Source organism: Mytilus galloprovincialis, chromosome 3 (genome assembly GCF_965363235.1).
Source record: "Mytilus galloprovincialis chromosome 3, xbMytGall1.hap1.1, whole genome shotgun sequence".
Classification (NCBI taxonomy): domain Eukaryota; kingdom Metazoa; phylum Mollusca; class Bivalvia; order Mytilida; family Mytilidae; genus Mytilus; species Mytilus galloprovincialis.
In genome coordinates, this window is record NC_134840.1 from 28,591,169 (window position 1) to 28,614,657 (window position 23,489).

Consider the following 23,489-nt stretch of genomic DNA (forward strand, 5'->3'; position numbering starts at 1 on the left):
TTCTATAATTTTAGATCAGAGGTCAAGTTTGAAGTGAACTTTGTTATTAACCATAATTCTTGAAGAGGATTCCAAATGTAATATGAGGGTGGTAAAGGGTTATTTTTCGTGCAACGTTTTCTGCCTTTTTATTTCCCGTATTTTCGAGCTTTGATGTTTTATTTCTCGTTTTCTTTTGTTTGGCTCGATTTGCGTGCTTCGTGTTTCCCCTTATTTATTTCCCGTGTTTTGTGTCTTTGCTCTTAATTTCTTGTGCATGTCCCCCATTTGTTTAAAAAGTCAGTGTTTTATAATACCTTCTGTTTGTGTAATCTAATAGTAATTGCTGTATGTTGTTACCAATCTACTTTTGCAATATGTTTGGTATCAATGAAGTCCATCAAATTACTATGAATATTTTTTTTTTTTTTCAGTTTCAAATAAGATGCAAGTAGCGGATGCTAAAAGTTGACCGCAAGGTCTCCATGTCCATTAATAAAGGCTAAATGATTTCCAAGAACGACTGAGTAATAACTTCTGGTACTATTTTCCTTAATATTTATAATTTTATTTCTCATGCTTCATTTTTCCTGATTTTTCTTTTTCATGCAACGTTTTTTGCAATTTTCTATTTCACATGTTTCCATGTTCAGAATCCCCCCTGACCACCTTCAAATATGTATTTAAAATTAAACAGAAATTGCTTCTTCACAAGCATTTTTATTGATTTTTTTTTTGTTTAACTCTCATCTTTTTTTATTTTTTTATTTTTACATGATTTATTAAGTTGATTATATTAAATTCAACAATTTGTTTTTTGAAGAAGCAGTCCTATGATTGAGATACAGATGGTGTCATTAAACCAGACACTTTAAGAAGATAACAATTTTGATATTTAACAAATCTGTGGGGGCATAATTTATATTCATAAATTGTTTTAAAAATTTGTATTGAATTAATTATTTATTATTTAATCAAAGTTGTGTGTAGCAATTGCTCCTTCACAGGATTTTTCAGAATATTTTTTATTAATTTTTTTGTTAAATTTTCTAATTCTATTGGAACTTCTGGAACCATATTTGGTCACAAGTGTTGTTATCACACGTACAGTTACTTTCTAAAATTATTGTGAGTGAATCATTTAAACAACTTCAAAAAAATTGGAACCAGCTTAACCTCCAATCAGCAAACATACTTATTTCAAGTTTGACTGCTCTTTTACAGTTCTCTAGTTATGTCCCTTTATAAAGTTATATGCAAGCGTGGGCATAATCTCTATTTATATTTTGTTAAATATCACAAGTCAGTCCATGCTTGATTTAAAAGACTAACCTTGGTGTTTTCAGGCAAGATTAGGTTTACAACTACCATGTTGATAGATGCATAGAAATGACAACAGCTCACATAAAATTTGAGGCTATAAAGGAGTATTGACACTTGGTGTGGTACATATGAAAGTTCCAAAAAGGTCCACATTTACATACAGTCGAACCTCGTTGTGTCGAACTCGGTTGTGTCGAAAACTCGGATGAGTCGAAGTAATTTCGCGGTCCCGGCAAAATTCCCGTTTGATCAATGCATAATTACCTCTGATGAGTCGAACTCGGTTGATTCGAATACTCGGTTAAGTCGAGTAAATTGTATAGTCCCGTCGAAGTAAAATTAATGTAAATTGACCCCGATGTCTCGAACTTCGAAAGTAAGAATTTTCAAAAGATGCAGACCTAATGATCATGATGATAAAAATTTAAGTCGGATGTATTTCTTATGTCAACTAATAATTTTCAAAAGAGATTAAAGGTGAGTAAACATACTTGTTTGTATAACAGTTAAAATGACATGTTTATGGTGGCCGCTAATTAACACCTTTGTTGATTGTTCAAGCGGAATGTTAGTGTGTTGAACGTTTTTCACCTGAGATAAAAACGAAATGAATTTAAATGACCAAGCCGAGATTAAATGAATCGTTATATTTAAACTTCATTAATTACAATAGATAAAAGGATTAAGACAATTATAATAAATTCATGATCATTTAATGTAAAGCAGACGACCTCATCAGAGACCGTTCAGAACTTATTTCGTGCCGCGTGTGATTTCATAATTTATAGCGACTGACCTTTGTAAATATTTGTGTAGACTATTGATTTTATTTGTGCATCATTTGTATCTGTACTTGTGTTTTTAATTATTACGAAGGACCAAAAATGGAGATTGAATGGAAAAGGCACACTGTTCATTGTATCTAGTTTACACAAATCTCATACCGTATTTAATGGATTCAAAGTTTATGACGACACACTCGACCTCGGTTGAGTCGAACCTCGGATGAGTCGAATACTTTGGTCCGGTCCCTTCGACTTCGACACAACGAGGTTCGACTGTATATTGTAACTATTCTACTTAACTGGATTGAATAATATAAAATACCTTTCTTTTGTTGTGGCTTCGAACTTGTTGGTGTTGTTCGAAATCCATTGACAGGCTCAGGAGGAGGCAACTCTTCCAAGTCAGGTGGTGGGGGAGGAAAATAATCTTCATCAAATTGATCCTCAACCTCTACCTCTTGTTGTGGAATTTGTTCAGGAGAGGTATCTGAAACAAAATAAATTCATCCAATCCTTAAAAACATTCAACTATCTGTAGTATAATTGTATAAAACATAGGACTAACCCTTTTATCCCTTTTAGCAGTAATGCACATTAAGCATTAAGTTCATGTAACCAATGCTTAGGATAGTTTCACTCCCAACTAATGATAAAGTAACCATTTCAAAGGTGAAATCTACTTTAGTGGATTGAATTCTTAATCGATGCAAGAAAACTATCTTTGTGAAACACAGGTTACAATCAAGTCCCCTCCTCTCCTGAAGCAACCCCAGCATTACAATCCAGTCCCCTCCTTTCATGGAGCTAGCCTAGCATTAATATCCAGTCCCCTCCTTTCATGGAGCTAGCCTAGCATTAATATCCAGTCCCCTCCTTTCATGGAGCTAGCCTAGCATTAATATCCAGTCCCCTCCTATCCAGACTTGAGGAGGGGACATGATTTTACCCCTATTGAAGACAAATAAAACAAATAGTCTATAAGGTGAGATCCAAAAAAACATGTTTGGGCTGTCCCAAGCCAGGAGCCTCTTGCTTTTGTTAATCTTGTATATTTTTTTAATTTTACTTCATTTATATGTTTTGAACTTAGTATGATGTCCATTTTCACTGACCTAGTACGCATTTTTGCTTAGGGTCCAGCTGACCCCCTCCCCACCCCACCCCCTTTTAGGTGTGCAATTTTCTTGCTGTGTTGAAGACCCATAGGTGGTCTTTGGCTTTTTTCTGCTCTTTGGTTGTGTTGTTGTCTCTTTTACACATTCCCAATTTCCATTCTTAATTTTACTATAATACATTTTGATCAATAATAAATGCCAGATATGAAAGTGATAGCTTACTATTAGCTTAAAAGCTTGCTTTGTCATTGTTAGTTTGTTACTGACACTTTTGGAAGACGTGAGTGATCACCTACATCTTTTATTTTAGTACATTTTTGTATATGAATCAAATTGTTAATGAGAAAACAACTAGCAAAACCAATAATGATCATAAAGTCCATATAAAACTTGATAATTGGTATTGTGAGAACTGCAGTCTATCAGTAAAAGGAATAGTACTGCTCTTAGAGTCTGCCAAATAAATAAAGTATTCAATGCACTAAACCTTAGCATTCATTGTGTGACCATCAGGGCAGTAATGCTCTTTTCCTTATTTCTTGACTCTGCTTTTCTGTGTTTACTTTTATCAAAAAGAAAATATGAAGATTTATCATAGTTCTATGGATGTAAAACTTATATTACATTAAAATCACCAATAAAATTATTAGTACTAATAAATAATCTGACCTTTCTCCCAGGGTTTAGCACCAGTAGGTTTTAACTTTGTTAGAAAGCCAGCAGGCGACTCCTCAGTTTTCTCTGGAGGTGGAGACATGTTTTCTGCAAGTAAAATGTTTATTTATAAATTATTCTTCTAACCTTCAGGAAGTAAGAGCTATGTACATGTTGTGCCAGTTAAGTACCTACTTTTATTCTATTATTAATTACTTCCATATTTCTACATCCATATGTTCTGACTTTGTATATAGTACAGATAGGTCATCAAGGTGGATTAGTAGTATTCTCTCTAAGGTAACTAGGCTGTTCTTTACAAATTCTTTTAATTTTGTATGCACTGCATGATAAAAGACTGCAAAGCAATTTTGGTGTATAAAGATAGCAGAAAAAGTAAACGGTTATCATACTATAAGTTATATGGTTTGCTACTGACCCCATACGCATCCATAGAGGGTTAGTAAAATTCATAGAGGGTGAGGCCTGAGGCCGAATCCCCTATGGATTTTATTCACCCTCTTAGGTCCGTAGGGGGTCAGTAGTTAACCGTATAACGAATTTATCGCACGCTGGACTTTTTCTGCTGTGTTATGTTGAAAAATAAACAATGAAACACAACAACATCGATAGATGACGTTCATTAATGCGTCATGAACCCCCTATGAAATCTACTAACCCCATACGGTCTCATAGGGGGTCACCACGTGACGGCGTTAAACCAATCACAACGTGATATTTTACCCGCTGTGCGATAAAAAGTCATATAAGTTTATCAATATTATAATGAAATGAATCCTGTTTTAATACTGTGTATGTAGGTTCTGAGTCGGTGTTAGAAAGTTGGATAATTTTAAAAAATGCTTTCATTACCTCTATTAGAAATGTGTGGTTTAATTCTTTTCAGTGTCTGAAACAAGTGCCACCAATTGAATTAGAGACACACCATATTTAAGTTGCCAGCACAACCTAATAATTATCAACAAAATGAATAAAATGTATGATTTTATCCTTTTTATAGTATAGTACTACTAGATTTCCTCAAGTATGATTTGTAGTTCTGAGGTTAAATCACAGAGCTTTTCTTGGACCAATAAGTGGTTAAAGTGTCCTTTCTTATTCAATTAGCCACCATATTAAGATGAAATATAGTTAGAATTAGGGTTTCTTTACACATATTTTTTCATGATTACCATTGATAACTAGTAAATAGTTTATTTATGTGCTATGAAAAAGGCATGAAGTATTTTTACTTTTCTGGTTCTGAAAAGCACCAAATAGTAAATTTATTACATAAGGGGGCATATTTTGTTTAATGCATGCATCAGAAAGTGACAACAACTTAGAGATACAAGGTATATTCTAGTATCTATCGCACCGCTGGTAAAATATCCATTGTGATTGGTTTAGCACCGTCACATGGTGACCCCCTACGGATGTGTAGGGGGTTCACAACGTCACATCTATTGTTAATGGTGACATCGGATATTGATGTTGTTGTATTTCATTGTTCATTTTTCTACAAAATGCAGCAGGAAAAGTCTGGTGTGAGATAAATTTGTTATACGGTTCACTACTGACCATATAACTTTTAATATATTGTTCCTTAGGCCCAGGAAATAATACTGTTCCATCTGAAACAGGTATATAAAAGGGTTGGAAAAGAACACTTGCAAAGAGACAAAATGTTACTTCAAATTTATAAATCATCAAAATTTTTGCCTACCTTGAAAAAATCTAATAGCTAATGTTTAAAACAGCTAAACATTTAAAAAGTTGTTTAGCAAAAAAAATAACAATACAAAAATAGTTTTTAGTAACAAAATCAAACAAGAAACTAGAAGTAAATATTTCCCATTATATATCAATCATATTGAGAATATCATTATTTAATTAATAAAACATAGGCATAACCTAAGAAATAGAACATTCTTATAGGACTTTGGATAAATTGTTTTCAAGAAATAATAAGATAAATTGATTTATCTCCACTTTTAAAAAACAAGTTTGAGCAAAAGTTATCTCCCATTTCAAATCTCAGATTTTCTCTCTCCTTGTATTATATTTTAAACAAATCTGTCAAAAAATGCAGTCTTACTAACAAATTTATTTCTAAACAATAATAATTTATAACTTTGAACTTTTAAGTTGGCATATAATTTTTTTTTTAGTTTTGTAACATTAGGAGAAATGGCATTGGTATTAGGATTAATGAATTTTGCACCTGATTTTTTGTCTTTCATGAAGTTTCTATTTGTCCCATTACAATTTGCATTCATCTATCTTTTTGATAAAACAATTTGAATATCTTGAGAATGTTGTAATCTATTCTCACTGAAATGTGGTTGTTTGCATGACAAAGAGACATTTGTGGGCGTTTAGAATCCCATTTTTAGCTATACATATATCAATGATACCTTATTCCAAACTATTGCTATAGTGTTTATGTTCTTTGATGATCATAGTATGTATTCAATGTTAATTTCTAATAAGGTAAGCTATGTTTACTAATCTAAGTTAATGATTGAACAGTAAAACTACAGATTCTTAAACTCAATAACCAAAATTAAGTTCTAAGTCAAAAAAAATTCTCAGAGTATTAGAATAAAGATTATAATCAATAAATGACATGCTCTTTGTTTCCTTTCCTGTCCATTTTTATATCAATTAAGCATACTGAAGTACATATAAAATTAATGCAACCTAACATGCTAATTTTAGTAATAAAGAAATGCAGAATTAACGCCTATGAAGTTTCCTATAGATAGAGATCCCTTAAGTGGATACCAATGGTACAAAGCATTTTCCAAAAAAATATAAAATTCAATACCACTACATTGACAGCAACACATCAACTGCAAAGTTGCCATTCACTTAACTGTTGTTAACAATGTAGTGGTAATTTTAGTACTGTACAATATTTGATTGACTGGAACACTGCTGATGTTTCTACTGCAGTTACCTAACTCACCTTTAGGTTTTGCTGGTTTCAGTTTAACTTTTCCCAGCTCAGCAGCCAGTTCTCCTGCCTTCTTTTCCTCACTTCCTTCAACACTAACAGATTTAGATTTGAGTTTTACTTTTGTTAATTGATCAGCAAGCCCACCACCAGAAACTGGATGAACAGGGGGAGCGTATGGTACATGGGAAGACATTTGTTGTTGTGTATATTGTTGCTGTTGAGTATACTGCTGTTGTTGCTGTTGGATATACTGTTGGTGTTGCTGTTGAGTATATTGCTGTTGTTGTTGTTGATTATATTGCTGTTGAGAATATTGTTGTTGTTGTAGGTTATAGTATTGTTGTTGATCTGGTGATTCAGCACCATATGGCTGTTGTTGTTGTTGCTGATATACTAAGCCAGTATTGTGATGTTGATGGGGGAGGCTATATGGATCTTTTTGATGTCCTGGATAATAACCTTGTTGAGGATGTAAAGGACTGTATCCCTCGGTTGATTGCTGACGTGGATACTGTAAGTGAGGATCCAGAACTTGGTTACGATTTATGTCTGTTTCACCAGATTGTCTTTTCTTTCTACCAAGTTCAAATGACGTCACAGATTGATGCCCTGGAATTTTTTCAATAGGAGGTGGGGGTGGTGGTTGATCATACCCTACTGGGTGTGGAGGAAGAGGTGGGGAGACAGGTCTGACATAGCCTGGTGTTGTGGGGGCAGGGAATGACGGAGGACCACGTTGACCAGAACTTCTCTGATTACTGGTTCTTGGAGATTCATGTCTTCTGGTCATCACAGGAGATAAAGATGCTTTCCTTGTCAATGATGATTGTCGTTGTAAAACTGGACTACCAGAAGGATGTCCAATACCTCCCATTTGTGGTTCTCTATAATTAGGAGGACTCATATTTTCATAACCAGTTCTTGTTTGTCCATTATGGTAATTGTTCACTTGTTCATAATTTGAATCACTTGGAGAACGATCTGTTCTGTATGGTATTTGACCTTCTGAATGCCTATGAACTAGTGGTGCTGGACCACCAGTTCCAAAATAAGAGAATGGTTTTGATTGGCTAGGATCAGGATGTGACATATGCTTTTGTTTCATTTTTGGTGATGCTGGTTGTTGGCGAAGAATTTGTTGTTGATGGGCAATATTACTTTGTTGTTGATGATGGGTAAATTGCTGTGGTGATGTGTGTTGTCTTGGAGAATGTGGATGATCTGTAAACACATCATCTTGAACAGACTGAAATAAAAATTGAACTCAATTAATCTGAGAACTATGACTGTTGAAAATCGACATGAATAGAAAACCATTATCCTTTTTCAAGTCACTGTGTATATGAAATGTACTATATTATAATATAAAGACAAAATTCCACTTATGATATTTTCTGTGTCAGTAATTATCCTTTTTTTGATATCAGAAAATAGTCTTCATTTTTTGATATAAAAAAATAGAATTTTTGATATCAGGAATTCGATATTTTGATATCAAGAATTATAATTTTTGATATCAGAAAACAGTGAATAAATAGTAAAACGGCACCTCATAAGTAATAGGATACAGATTGATGTTTGGTGTATAATACAACTTTCAACACATTTGGCAAGGGTTGTGTATTTGTAGGTCTTATTCCATTATTTGATTGTAAAATCTATGTATACATTTGAGCAACACACTTAGAAATGTCTTTCCTAATGGGTTTTTTGTATTGCATTCAAAACTACCTGCTTTGAGATTTGCATTATCAAATGGAAATGCATAAAGAAATCACAAATTTAAAAGTGTAAATTTTAGTGCTAAGGTGCTTGTCAGTAAATCTTTCTAAACTCAAGGTAAATTGAATCATGACAAATAGTATATAAAACACTATTGTTGAAGACATTATATTGATCTTCAGATGTCTTTTTTATTGGTGTAGTTTGGTTGCTGTCACATTGATATATGTCTGTCATCTTCTATTCACATAAAATGTTTTTCTAATAAATATTAAGTTATAAATGTAGTTTTGTTGTGCTTCATGCATGATAATTTTTGGTCATTTACTAGCTCTTTTAAACAAGTTAAGGCACTTATACATTATGCATCCTTTGTTTTCAATTTTTAGGGTTAAGTCTTCCAGTTGATGGTAAATCAAGAAAAGTGCTTTAGACACATAAAATTCTATGGTGTTATTTTCATTTGCAAATGATATCTTAGAAACAGTTCTCATGATAGGCTTTAGGAGAAAATCAATAAAAATTGATTTTTAATCAATTAAGACCTATCAAATAATAGCATGTGAAATATCCTATTACTATAACAATCCTAGGAGATGTAACTATCAAATACATTTGTACAATCTGTTTATCAAGTTTATTGGTTAAGAATTGCAGATGACTGAAACTTTTATTTTTGGAATATTGGGTCCTCAATGATCTTCAACTTCATACTTTATTTGGCCTTTAAAAATTAAATATTTTATTTTGAGCTTCACTGATGAGTATTCTGTAGATGCTAACAAAATTTTAATCCCAGTTTCTATGATGAGTCTATTCTTTTTACAACCTTTTTTTTCACCATACAAGGTGTCATCTATGAGATTTTAATAGAAATAAATAAAATATGAAGCTGCAGTGTTGTTTATTCCTGACTGTTTTATTTCTGTATTTGACTTATTTTCATCATTTTACTTATGTCTTTGAGATTGTTCTCATTAATGTATCTTTATTTCAACTATTCAAACAAAGGAGTAAAGGTCACTGATTTCAAAATGTTATACACTGATCAAATGTGCCATAACATAATTAAGATGTGACACACTGCCTTCCCATGATGCGTGCACATACCAAGTTTGGTCAAGCTAAGTTTTACAGTGAATAGTTTTGCCTCCACATCAATCAAACAAGGTTTTACTATCATGACAGTCAAAGGTAAAGGTCAAGTCAAGGTAATAGAAACCTGGTTTTGGTATGTGACACAATGCCTTTCCATAATGCATCTGCATATTTAGTTTGGTCAACAGAAGTTTACTGAGGAGGGAGGGGGGGGGGGGTATTCCCATAGTTGAACAATTTGATTTCTCCTGAAGTTGTTACCTGACTACTCAGTCTTGTACTGGGACTTCTTTGAGGGGTGGCTGGCTTCTTCTGTCTCCTTTGGTTGTGCTGTAAAACAAAAGAATTCTTACTGCATAAAGAAAAAAAAGTTGAGTGTTGTTATCTTTTGTGGTGACATATATAGTTACCTTAAATTGTAATATGACTCTGAGAGGCTAAACAATTAAAATGTGGACAAGCTGACAGACTGATGGACATACAGAATAAGTGAAAAAATCTTTAATGCCATTATTTAACAAATTACTCTTGGGGAACTATGCTGAATTTCATGAAATTAAAAAGAAAACATATTTCCACATAATGCTTAACAATTGTATAGAATTTCCTTCCAGTCTAAAGCATACTGTAGGAGAATGAATTTTCTCAATCAAATTTGTATACATTGTATTATCCTGGTATTATCAAAATACAATATCTCTGGAGAGCTTATCTGAAAACAACAAGACTGTGCATACTGAAATGTCTTGCATGCCTAACATCCTAACTGACCATGACGTTAACGTCAGATAAATCTGGATGGACAGACACATAAACCTTACATTTTTTTATACACCAACTAAAGTTGACCTATTGCGAAAATAAAGAACTTCTATTCCCTAATCTCAATCTTTGAGATTGATTCTACAAGCTCCAATACATAATTGTACTTAGACAAATCTGTTACAATGATAAACCTGTTATTGATTCTAAAACTCTTGAATGACTTTATTTTTAATGTTTTAAATTTCAAGAATTTGCAGTATTATTTGATGCATGGAAGCATGGAAGCCAAACACAAGTTTAAATCACCTTGACATATGACAAATAATAAGAATTTCATAGAACAATGAGGAAATACTTACAGGGTCACCAGGTATAACATCATAAACCCCTGCCTGGGAATACATTTCTCTGGGGCAAGGAGGTGGCATCCCATCACCTTCGAATATAACAGCCTCATGGGGTGGGGCAGGTAGCCCTCGATATTGTACTTGACCATTCATTTCAGCATCATCGTGTGGAAAATCAGGAAGAGGACCTAAAGAAACAAAAATAATCAATAATATAAGTAAAAACATTCACTTAATTCATTAATTTCCCCATATTCTTAATATAAAAGATAATGAAATTATTTAAATAACAACCTTTCATATATATAAGACATATAAATGATTAAAACCTCAGTTACATTTCATATCTGTTGTTCCTTATTATGCCAATAAAAATGTTTTTTTTTTTGAAAAAATTACATCATAAATACACAAGAGGCTGCAAGATTGACAGCAACCAGATTTTCCTGGACGAAAATTATATTTGCAAATCTGAACCCTCAAACAGGATCAATTAAAAAAAATTAACATCTAAGCCTTTTATCAAATGGACAACACTTAAAGTATCACTTTACACTACTTAAAGAGTCTATAACTCATAAACTACAAAAGCCAAAATCTTGAAGTTAGGACTTGATCTTCTTCTAGCATGTCTAGTCACAGGAAACACATATCAAAATGTCAAAAGATTTGGTCAAAGTGTTTTCAAGATATTACAGGAACAACATTTTAAGAAGCATATATGCCAATGAGACAACAACATAAAAAGAATTGTATACATATGACAAAAACAATATTTTGTCTATTTAGAAAGGGACAATATTTAAGAAGATGAACATGATGCATTCCAAATTGAACTTGATCTACATTTTTGGTTATAAGCATTGTATATCAGTTTCATAACATTTGGTGCTACAAAAAATCTTTCAATGACAAACTAGAGGCTCTAAAGAGCCTGTGTCGCTCACCTTGGTCTATGTGAATATTAAACAAAGGAAGCAGATTGAAAATTGACTACAAAGTTCAATAACTCCTACAGGGGTCAATTGACCATTTCGTTCATGTTGACTTATTTGTAGATCTTACTTTGCTGAAAATTATTGCTGTTTATAGTTTACCTATATCTATAATAATATTCAATATAATAACCAAAAACAGCAAAATGTCCTTAAAATTACCAATTCAGGGGCCGCAACCCAAAAACAGGTTGTCCAATTCATCTGAAAATTTCAGGGCAGATAGATCTTGACCTGATTAACAATTTTACCCATGTCAGATTTTCTCTAAATTATTTGGTTTTTGAGTTATAAGCCAAAAACTGCATTTTACCCCTATGTTCTATTTTTAGCAGTGGTGGCCATCTTGGTTTGATGGCCAGGTCACCGGACACATTTTTTAAACAAGAAACCCCAAAGATGATTGTGGCCAAGTTTGGATCAATTTGGCACAGCAGTTTCAGAGAAGAAGATTTTAGTAAAAGATATATAAAATTTACGAAAAATGGTTAAAAATTGACTTTAAAGGGCAATAACTCCTAAAGAGGTCAACTGACCATTTTGGTCATGTTGACTTATTTGTAACTCTGACCTTGCTGAACATTATTGCTGTTTACAGTTTACCTATATCTATAATAATATTCAATATAATAACCAAAAACAGCAAAATTTCCTTAAAATTAACAATTCAGGGGCCGCAACCCAAAAACAGGTTGTCCAATTCATCTGAAAATTTCAGGGCAGATAGATCTTTGCCTGATTAACAATTTTATCCAATGTCAGATTAGCTCTAAATGCTTTGGTTTTTGAGTTATAAGCCAAAAACTGCATTTTACCCCTATGTTCTATTTATAGCCATGGCGGTCATCTTGGTTAGTTGGCGGGGTCACCGGACACAATTTTTAAACTAGATACCCCAATGATGATTGTGGCCAAGTTTCAAATAATTTGGTCCAGCAGTTTCAGAGGAGAAGATTTTTCTAAAAGATTACTAAGATTTACGAAAAATGGTTAAAAATTGACTATAAAGGGCAATAACTCCTAAAGTGGTCAACTGATCATTTTGGTCATGTTGACTTATTTGTAGATCTTTCTTTGCTGAACATTATTGCTTTTTACAGTTTATCTCTATCTAAAATAATATTCAAGATAATAACCAAAAACAACAAAATTTCCTTAAAATTACCAATTCAGGGGCAGCAACCTAACAACGGAATGTCAGATTCATCTGAAAATTTCAGAGCAGATAGATCTTAACCTGATTAACAATATTACCCTCTGTCAGATTTGCCCTAAATGCTTTGGTTTTTGAGTTATAAGCCAAAAACTGCATTTTACCCCTATGTTCTATTTATAGCCATGGCGGCCATCTTGGTTAGTTGGCGGGGTCACCGGACACAATTTTTAAACTAGATACCCCAATGATGATTGTGGCCAAGTTTGGTTAAATTTGGCCTAGTAGTTTCAGAGGAGAAGATTTTTGTAAAAGTTAACGCAGGACGACGACGGACGACGACGGATGACGACGACGGACGACGACGGACGCCGGACGCCAAGTGATGAGAAAAGCTCACTTGGCCCTTCGGGCCAGGTGAGCTAAAAAACTAACTTTTGGAAAGACAATCACAGATTTGAACTGGTGAATTTTGATGTGGCTACTATAAAAAAGAAGATGTGGTATGATTGCCAATGAGACAACTATCCACAAAAGACCAAAATGACACAGACATTAACAACTATAGGTCACTGTATGGTCTTCAACAATGAGCAAAGCCCATACCACATAGTCAGCTTTAAAAGGCCCCGATAAGACAATGTAAAACAATTCAAACGAGAAAACTAAGGGCTTTATTTATGTAAAACTAGAGGCTCTCAAGAGCCTGTGTCGCTCACCTTGGTCTATGTGCATATTAACAATGGACACAGATAAATTCATGACAAAATTGTGTTTTGGTGATGGTGATGTGTTTGTAGATCTTTCTTTACTGAACATTCTTGTTGCTACAATTATCTCTATCTATAATGAACTTGGCCCAGTAATTACAGTGGAAAATATTTCCTAAAAATTTACAAAAAAGTACAAAAATTTATGAAAATTGTTAACAATTGACTATAAAGAGCAATAACTCCTTAAGGGGTCAATTGACAATTTTGGTCATGTTGACTTACTTGTAGATCTTATTTTGCTGAATTATTGCTGTTTACAGTTTATCTCTATCTATAATAATATTCAAGATAATAACCAAAATCTGCAAAATTTCCTTAAAATTACTAATTCGGGGGCAGCAACCCAACAACAGGTTGTCTGATTTGTCTGAAAATTTCAGGGTAGATAGATCTTGACCTGATAATTAAGTTAATTCCGTGTCAGATTTGCTCTAAATGCTTTGGTTTTTGAGTTATAAGCCAAAAACTGCATTTTACCCCTATGTTCTATTTTGAGCCATGGCAGCCATCGTGGTTGGTTGGCCGGGTCATGCCACACATTTTTTAAACTAGATACCCCAATGATGATTGTGGCCAAGTTTGGTTAAATTTGGCACAGTTGTTTCAGAGGAGAAGATTTTTGTAAAAGTTGACGACGACGACGACGACGACGACGACGACGGACGACGACGACGCCGGATGACGACGCCTGACGCCAAGTGATGGGAAAAGCTCACTTGGCCCTTTGGGCCAGGTGAGCTAAAAATGAACAAAAAACAAATATGTAACACTTAAACAAACGACAACCACTGAATTACAGGTTTATCTAGTAAATGCATACTCAATTTCGTACCTTCTTTATATCTCAAAGGTACTTAGAAGAATGTATGATAAAATCAGTTTTTTAAAAAACTCTTTGCTTTACACGGTTCAGTGTCCTTGTAATCTTTACAATGATTACTTGTAATATTAGGCATATTTATTCAATCATTCAGGCAATCTTCCAATATAATTATATAGGAGAGAAAGAAGTGTTTGGAATCTGGAAACTAGTGTGTAATATTTGGATCATGTTGTTTTAGGATATCTGAAATATATATAACAGACATAAAATCTGTGTATATGTTTTACATGTTATATAATGTAGTGTATAAGTGTGATGATTCATGTACCAGAAGTGTTACTTTCCTGCCTCTCGTCATGAATTAAAAATCTTAATTTTATGACAAGGTGCCCATAATCATATCAGATTTATCTCTTACGACAAACAAGAACCTTCCTGGATTCTTCAAATATCAGGATGCATTTAAGTCAGTCTCCATGGGAGATTCCTCAGGATCTAAAGTCATGTCATGTAAAACAGAATCTCAGGGAGATTTTTTAGCATCTTATGTCTTGTCACATAATGTAATGAAGTTGTTACAGATCAACTAAGTACAGTGCTAATTATTTGAATTATTTTCTGATTTTATCATATCTATTTCCCTCAGATTATAATCCTCTATGTTTTTTATGAAGCATCGATATCAAGATCTTTCATATCAATATGACTATGTCTTTTATACATTGATCTAATTAATAATAAGGAAATATCAAATCTTGTGTCTGCAAAAATTACAAGTTAAACTCTGAAGTGAACCATGTATTTATTTCTACAAATCAATAAGAAAATTATTGGATAAAAAAGAAAACATTTACCAAGAACATGCATCCTTATATATCATGTATATCCTCAATAATTAATTAAATGATGTCCATTATATATAAAATGTTGGGTGCCTGAACCAAACTTTATATCACATTTGACATCAAAATTGACTAAATAATAATGAATGTTTACAATATGACAAATTAATGACAAAAGCCACTTAAAATAAACTTCTGATATCAGACTTGGTCACCTTAACAAATAATCAATACAATGTATCAGAAAAAATAACAAAGAAGCTGGTGACCCCTTACCTTGACATTAATGACAGTGATGACAAGATGCTACCATCAAATATCAACATTCCAAATCATCCATATTTATGCAAATATTAATTTTTAAATATCTTTAAAAGCATATAATTTGATCCCATGTGTTAAAATAATACAGTGTGGAGTAGTCCACTTGTCATCTGGGGTTGACAGGATTCACTCACACTTCTGCTTCAGCAGCAGATGGGTTGTTCAATTTTATGTGGGGAACATGCAGGAAATGCACTAGTGATGTGCAATCATTATAATAGTTGTAATTTGTAGTGAAGCTGCCATAAAAATGTCTTAAGGATTCAATAGCAATGTTATACCAGTCGATTTTTATGAGAAACTGGTTACACCTTTTAAATCTTAAAAAGAAGCTTTTTATAGCTTTATCACATATTTTCTTCAATTATTATTGCAACAATGCAAATAAAATATTAAACCATTTTCAATAAGTTATTTTTCATTAATCAATTATACCTACAATAATAAACAAATATTTTCCAAACCTTTTATATGAATTTGCTGTTTTCACAAATTTATATTTGTAAACATTGCACAATGGATTGGATTGGTAATGGTATTGATTTCCCTTTAGGGGCTTCATGGGCATTCAACCATATTAATAATCAAAATAACAAAAAATACATTTTATCTTTAAAAACCATATTGCAAATCTGTGTTTATAATCCTTTCGTAATGTTTTACCTGTAACATCTGTATTTAAATGATATTGAAATTGTTTGGTGACAGAATAGAATATTTTATTATTCCAATCAAGGGCCCTTGATGGGCAGCATAACATGTACACATAACACCATACATCCTGATTTGTAACAGAAAAACATTGTACACGTACACTGTCAAATAAAGACAGATTAATAATGTCCTCTTTCCACAATTCTATGTGATCAATTGATTGGCAAATTACGTTATAATTTTTTTTTTGTAAAAAACTGAACAAAATACAGGAAATGTTTCTAAATAAAATGCTGCTTTAACAGGACAAAATTAAATTCTGCATGAACATTTATGCTGTTCTACGTCAAAAAAGGCTTCATATTTTTCTAATTTGGACAGTAATAACTACTTTTTATCAATATAAGAGGAAATGTTAATAATCGGTAACTACTTTTATTCACAACATTGTATTTGAAACTGGCCAGATGAATGGAATACAAAGCTATTCAACTGAAATTAGATTTTAAATTCGGTTAGAAAAGTGGATCTGCATAAAGATTTGGGAAATATACAACATACTAAACAATTACTTTTTGAATACCTATATTTCTAAAGACAAAATGTGACTGTAAGCTAATATAAAGCTGTCTTGTTGAAGCTTTTTATTTTAAGAATAGACTCAATTTTTCAACTTCACAACTGTACGAACTGAGGGTGTGTGGAAAGGACTTCAGCATTAATGGAAATAGATAAATTTTTTACAAAATAAAAAAAAAAAAAAACGTAGCATTAGTATTAGGGAGTGGATCTGATTTATAAAGAAAAACTTCAGGATAAATGAGTAAGAATTGCTGAACAATTAAATTTATGAAAAACTATAAACAATAAGTATTTTTCATTTTTCCATAATTTGTAAATTATTGAATAACACAAGTTTTCACATAATTTTCTATCGCAGCATTGTTAGTATTAAAACTTGTGGTTGATTAAGAGTTAAAAAAAACCCAGCTGAATGTCAAATATAGGTTGTTCAATTAAATTTATCCATGCTGTAGATCTTTAAAATGATATATCTATATGTTTTATCATAATATGCAGGAGAAAATTAGTCCAACATAATTGGCAATGAAACTGTCCATAATTATCATATTTAAAAATGGATCCATCTGCATCCTCAAAATATTTCCTGCAAATTAACATCTATCTTTCATCAAATCAAAAATATTTTCTATCTGTAGGTAAGAGTATTAGTTATCTTGGTGTAATCAGGGGTGTACAGAATTTTACACCGTTGTTGAAAATTCATACACCCTGAGGCGCAGCCGAATGGGTGTATGAATTTTCAACAACGGTGTAAAATTCCGTACACCCCTGATTACACCAAGATAACGAATTTATTTCTTATGAACAATTCCTTTACTCATTTTGAAACCAGGATGTAAAATTGTAAAAATGGTAATGAAAAATTTCCAGCGTAATATTTTTTCAATGTCCATGTTGTTGCACATTGTCAAATACTTTTTTTACTTAATTTTTTGAAAAATTCAGAAAATTTTTGTGTTCTTTTGAGTTAACAAAAAAACAAAATTTTTTAAAAATTTAAAAAAAAAAAAAAAAAAAAATTTTTTTTTTTTTTTTTTAGCATGTTCTTATTATCATTTTTTTTTTTTTTTCTAAATTTTACTTTTTTCTTTATTTTGGCAAATTTTTATTTTATTTTTTTGGGCAAAATTTCATTTTTTTTTTAAATTTTGGCAAAATTTATTTATCCCCGGGTGAACAAGGGTGGGGTGTTATTTACACCGTGATAGTCAACCAATCAGATTGCAGTATTTTTGCTGCATAAGAAATAAAATCAGTTATCTTAGCTTTAATTAACAGACAAAACCTGACAGTAGATTGTGTTTAGTCCAACATGACAGATGGTTTGTTAATGACTTTTCACTTCAGCCAATGGGAGATAACTCTATATAATATCATCATGAAATTTACAAATATTTTCATATTTTAATTTCATAAAATAAAGAATTAAAAGAAGGAAATATTTTTCATTGTAAAAATATACTTATAATGTCTTACAACCTTTTTAAAAATATCTTGATGCTGTAAACAAAAATAAATTAGTTTTGATTTGGCGCAATACTTTTGGACTTTAATACTTATTGGTCGACAATTCACTGATAATAAATTATGTAACTTTCTATACAAAAATAATAACATAAATTAACTCTACTTGGTTAAAGGTGAAAAAGCAATTTTTAAACTGTATCCTCAAGATGTCCATAAGGTTACTTGAGAGCTGACATCTGTAAAAGTGAGGATAGTATTGATTCCTCCATAATAACATTCCTTTGTTCCTTGTATAAACCTGGCACAACACTGATAAAGCTGACTATTGATTGTTATTCCAAATAATTCTCCTAAATTAACTCAAATTATTCCAATTAATGGTGGGAATAAATATGAGCTTGCAGTATGAACAATGTGGACATAGGCACCTATAGCACTTGCTGACTGACCTATTAACCTTTCAATTTCTTTTTAAAATATGCATTTTTAAATTGAGCCAAAAATTATTTGAATTTTAAAAGAAAAGAAATTCTTCTTTAATATTTCTAAAAGTAATGTGATTAATACTTACCTATGTTTACCTCTGTGAATTACGTTTAACGTACATTATTTGACAAATCGTTTATTAAAATTGAGAATTTTTTTCAAGTTGTAATTTTTTTAATTATTTTTATTCAGTTATCATACAGTATAACCACAGGATAATATCAAAAATACATAAAAGACAATTTTTAATAACGAGACTGTGAACAAAGTCTCTAGACAGTGAGACCTTCCAGGTGGTACAAGTTATTGAGAACGTTGTAAGGGAGATAATTCTAATGTATAGTCCTTGAATGGCAAGACTTAGTAAAAATATCTATGATATAAAATGTAATAATTAAGAAATAAAAAAACTCTTATATAAAATGTTACAGACCAGACAATATAATTAAGTAGCATAATGGATGGAGATGTGAGGTTCACATCACCATATCAGTTTAAGCTACTTTAAGGACATGTTGAACTACTAAAGCTTGATTTAATTTACTTTTCCAAATGTCAAATGCATATACACATTTTGTAATTCTTTTATAAGTATTTAAGTATCCAACCATGTACAAATTGTATGATTACTAATCATTAAAGTATCGGAAACTAGGAAGTAGGTGTCTGGCAGTTTTAAAAAGAAGTCACATGCTACAACTCATCATTGCCAAGATGCTGATGCAATATGAAGTCATTCTGTTCAAACAAACTTGAAGTAAATTGGACGAAATTTTAAAAAGTTTATTAAAAATATGGAAAAATTATAAAGTATGGCAAACAGGAAGAAGATGTCTGATCTCGATAGGTTTGATGTTTAAAAAAAATTTGACCACTGACTGAACTTAATGCTGATTATACTGTTGACAGAATTTAGGATCGTTATCCTCTAGGAGTTTTCATTGTCTAATATATTGTCTAGCCTGACAAAAAGCAAATGACAGTATAAAAGGGCTGAAAAGCAGCTAAAAAGCATTCAAAATACAGTGTTACCCAGGATTATCATTTGGATCAGCACAAGAAGAGAAGAACTTAATGTAAAACTTGCGTCTCACCTGATTTTTTAGTTTCTGAATATCATCAAAATATGTTTAAAGTATCAGCACACAAATATTTATATACATATATAAGAACAACGAAATTTGTTTTACATGCACACGTATAAAAATTGCGGTTTTTATCCAACGCAATCATAGGTTTGAACGTAGTTTTCAATTTAGACTTGTTTATACTTTTTCGTTTGGGCCTGTATCATATTTTCCCTCCGGTTTGTATGATCCGTTCAACCTATTTTGACTCTTTAAATTTCAAGAGTCTATCCTATGTAAAGGTAAATTATATGGCCTTCAAAATACCGTTTCCATCCCTAACATCACTGAAGAGACATTTATTGTCAAAATCCAGATCTGGTGTACAAATTTTTGCACTTCATGTTTGTGGTATAACATCTGTGCCACAAGTTGACTGTTTTCTGTTTAGTATTAAATTAATATAAAGATCCATTTTGTTACATCTACAACGAAATTTGTTTTACATGCACACGTACAAAAATTGCAGTTTTTATCCAATGCAATCATAGGTTTGAACATAGTTTTCAATTTAGACTTGTTTATATATATAAGAATATACATTTTATCATACAGCACTCACTTTATACAAACAACCTTTCACTTCAGCAATAAGCTAACATGCTTTACGAGTTTGTAAAGATGAACTCAAACTGCAATTGTCAAGTTTCATAAAATTCTAAGAAAGTTTGACACAGCCACTTGTAACTGAAGTATTTCATAAACCCAAGCTCATAAAGTTTTCTTATTTTTAAACGAAAGCACCAGAGTTTAGATATATATACTTAGTATCATCAATAAACTATAACTGACCTTGATAAGGCCTATAACTAACTATAACAGACCTTGATAAGGCCTATAACTAACTATAACAGACCTTGATAAGGCCTATAACTAACTATACCTGACCTTGATAAGGACTATAACTAACTATAATTGACCTTGATAAGGCCTATAACTAACTATAACTGACCTTTATAAGGCCTAAACCTAACTATACCTGACCTTGATAAGGACTATAACTAACTATAACTGACCTTGATAAGGACTATAACTAACTATAACTGACCTTGATAAGGACTATAACTTACTATAACTGACCTTGATAGGGCTATAACTAACTATAACTGTCCCTCATAAGGCCTATAACTAACTATAACTGACCTTGATAAGGACTATAACTAACTATAACTGACTATAGCTGACCTTGATAAACCTATAACTAACTATGACTGACCTTGATCAGGACTATAACTAATTATAACTGACCTTGATAAGACCTATAACTAACTATAACTGACCTTGATAAGGCCTATAACTAACTATAACTGACTTGATAAGGCCTATAACTAACTATAACTGACCTTGATAAGGACTATAACTAACTATAACTGCCCTTCATAAGGCCTATAACTAACTATAACTGACCTTGATAAGGCCTATAACTAACTATAACTGACCTTGATAAGGACTATAACTAACTATTACTGACCTTGATAAGGACTGTAACTAACTATAACTGGGTCTCATAAGGACTATAACTAACTATAACTGACCTTGATAAGGACTATAACTAACTATAACTGACCTTGATAAGGACTATAACTAACTATAACTGCCCCTCATAAGGCCTATAACTAACTATAACTGACCTTGATAAGGACTATAACTAACTATAACTGACCTTGATAAGGCCTATAACTAACTATAGCTGACCTTGATAAACCTATAACTAACTATGACTGACCTTGATCAGGATTATAACTAACTATAACTGACCTTGATAAGGCCTATAACTAACTATAACTGACCTTGATAAGGCCTATAACTAACTATAACTGACTTGATAAGGCCTATAACTAACTATAACTGACCTTGATAAGGACTATAACTAACTATAACTGCCCCTCATAAGGCCTATAACTAACTATAACTGACATTGATAAGGCCTATAACTAACTATAACTGACTTGATAAGGCCTATAACTAACTATAACTGACCTTGATAAGGACTATAACTAACTATAACTGCCCCTCATAAGGCCTATAACTAACTATAACTGACCTTGATAAGGACTTTAACTAACTATAACTGACCTTGATAAGGACTATAACTAACTATAACTGACCTACTATAGCTGACCTTGATAAGGACTATAACTAACTATAACTGCCCCTCATAAGGCCTATAACTAACTATGATTGACCTTGATAAGGACTATAACTAACTATAACTGGGTCTCATAAGGCCTATAACTAACTATAACTGACCTTGATAAGGCATATAACTAACTATAACTGACCTTGATAAGGACTATAACTTACTATAACTGACCTTGATAAGGCCTATAACTAACTACAACTGACCTTGATAAGGCCTATAACTAACTATAACTGACCTTGATAAGGACTATAACTAACTATAATTGCCCCTCATAAGGCCTATAACTAAATAAAAACCAGGTGCTCCGCAGGGCGCAGCTTTATACAACCGCAGAGGTCAAACCCTGAACAGTTGGGGCAAGTATGGACAAAACATTCAAGCGTGATACAGCTCTGAATTTGGATTGTGATCAAATTTTTGACATTACATGGTTTTTTTTTACACAAAACAAATGTCAAGATTTTACAAATCAATTAAAGATTTCTTTTTCAAACTTTTTAAATCTAAAATTAAATAGTTGACACAGCATAGGTTTCTGACACAGAATGAATGTGGTCTAATGAACTTAAAAGTTTTTTTTTGCCTTTGAGCAATTCACTATGCTGTTGAATATTAATCCTCTCAAAAAAATGTTTGAAGAAATTTTCTTTTTATTTATGAAATCTGAAATGAGAAAAATTTAAACCCCCCCACTTTTTTTTCACATCTCGTTTCACGTTTTCCAAAACTGATATCAATTCAAATTTCTAATAGAGTTTGCAACAATAACTACTCTTTTAAATACATCATAAAATATTAAAATGTAAAATAAAGTGCTTGTTATCACTGAATGGTAATGATTGGTTGGTAGTAAAAGTGAATATACATTGTTTATTGTATAAAACAATAAAAAAAACTTCATCAGCAACATTTTTTATTGGCAAATTTCCAATGAAGTTATTTACATAAAGTTATTGGCAAATAAAAATAGAAAATGACATCATAGTCATGTCTGGCAAATGTCCAACATACATTATCTAAAAACATTTTAGATAAGATAAGGAAAAAAAGCTTCATCAGCAACATTTTATATTGGCAAATTTCCAATGAAGTTATTTAAAGTTATTGGCAAATAAAAATAGAAAATGACATCATAGTCATGTCTGGCAAATTTCCAACATATATTATCAACTACTATTCTATACAAAGAAAGATAACTCCAATTGAAAATTAATTGCTATTGCACAATATTGTGCAATTAGATATTTCTTGCTATTGTGCAATACTGTGCAATTTAAAATTTCTTGCTATTGCACAATACTTGATATGGAATCCTGATTTGGACCAACTTGAAAACTGGGCCCATAATCAAAAATCAAAGTACATAT

The 23,489-nt window shown here is 31.9% G+C and overlaps 1 protein-coding gene across 7 annotated transcripts in view; it reads right to left on the reverse strand.

Moving 5' to 3' along the window:
* The window catches only part of LOC143067624 (unconventional myosin-XVI-like), a 121,885-nt gene that overhangs the window by 29,409 nt on the left and 68,987 nt on the right, over positions 1-23,489 (reverse strand). For 6 of the 7 annotated variants that reach the window (XM_076241013.1, XM_076241014.1, XM_076241011.1 and 3 more), the window contains exons 30-35: positions 19,947-19,961; positions 10,763-10,938; positions 9,900-9,968; positions 6,828-8,064; positions 3,872-3,964; positions 2,410-2,574 (exon numbers count right to left, since the gene is read on the reverse strand). In XM_076241013.1, the coding sequence (XP_076097128.1) occupies positions 2,410-2,574; positions 3,872-3,964; positions 6,828-8,064; positions 9,900-9,968; positions 10,763-10,938; positions 19,947-19,961 (1,755 nt within the window). The remainder of the gene's footprint in view (positions 1-2,409; positions 2,575-3,871; positions 3,965-6,827; positions 8,065-9,899; positions 9,969-10,762; positions 10,939-19,946; positions 19,962-23,489) is intronic. The other variant, XM_076241009.1, reaches the window with a different exon arrangement.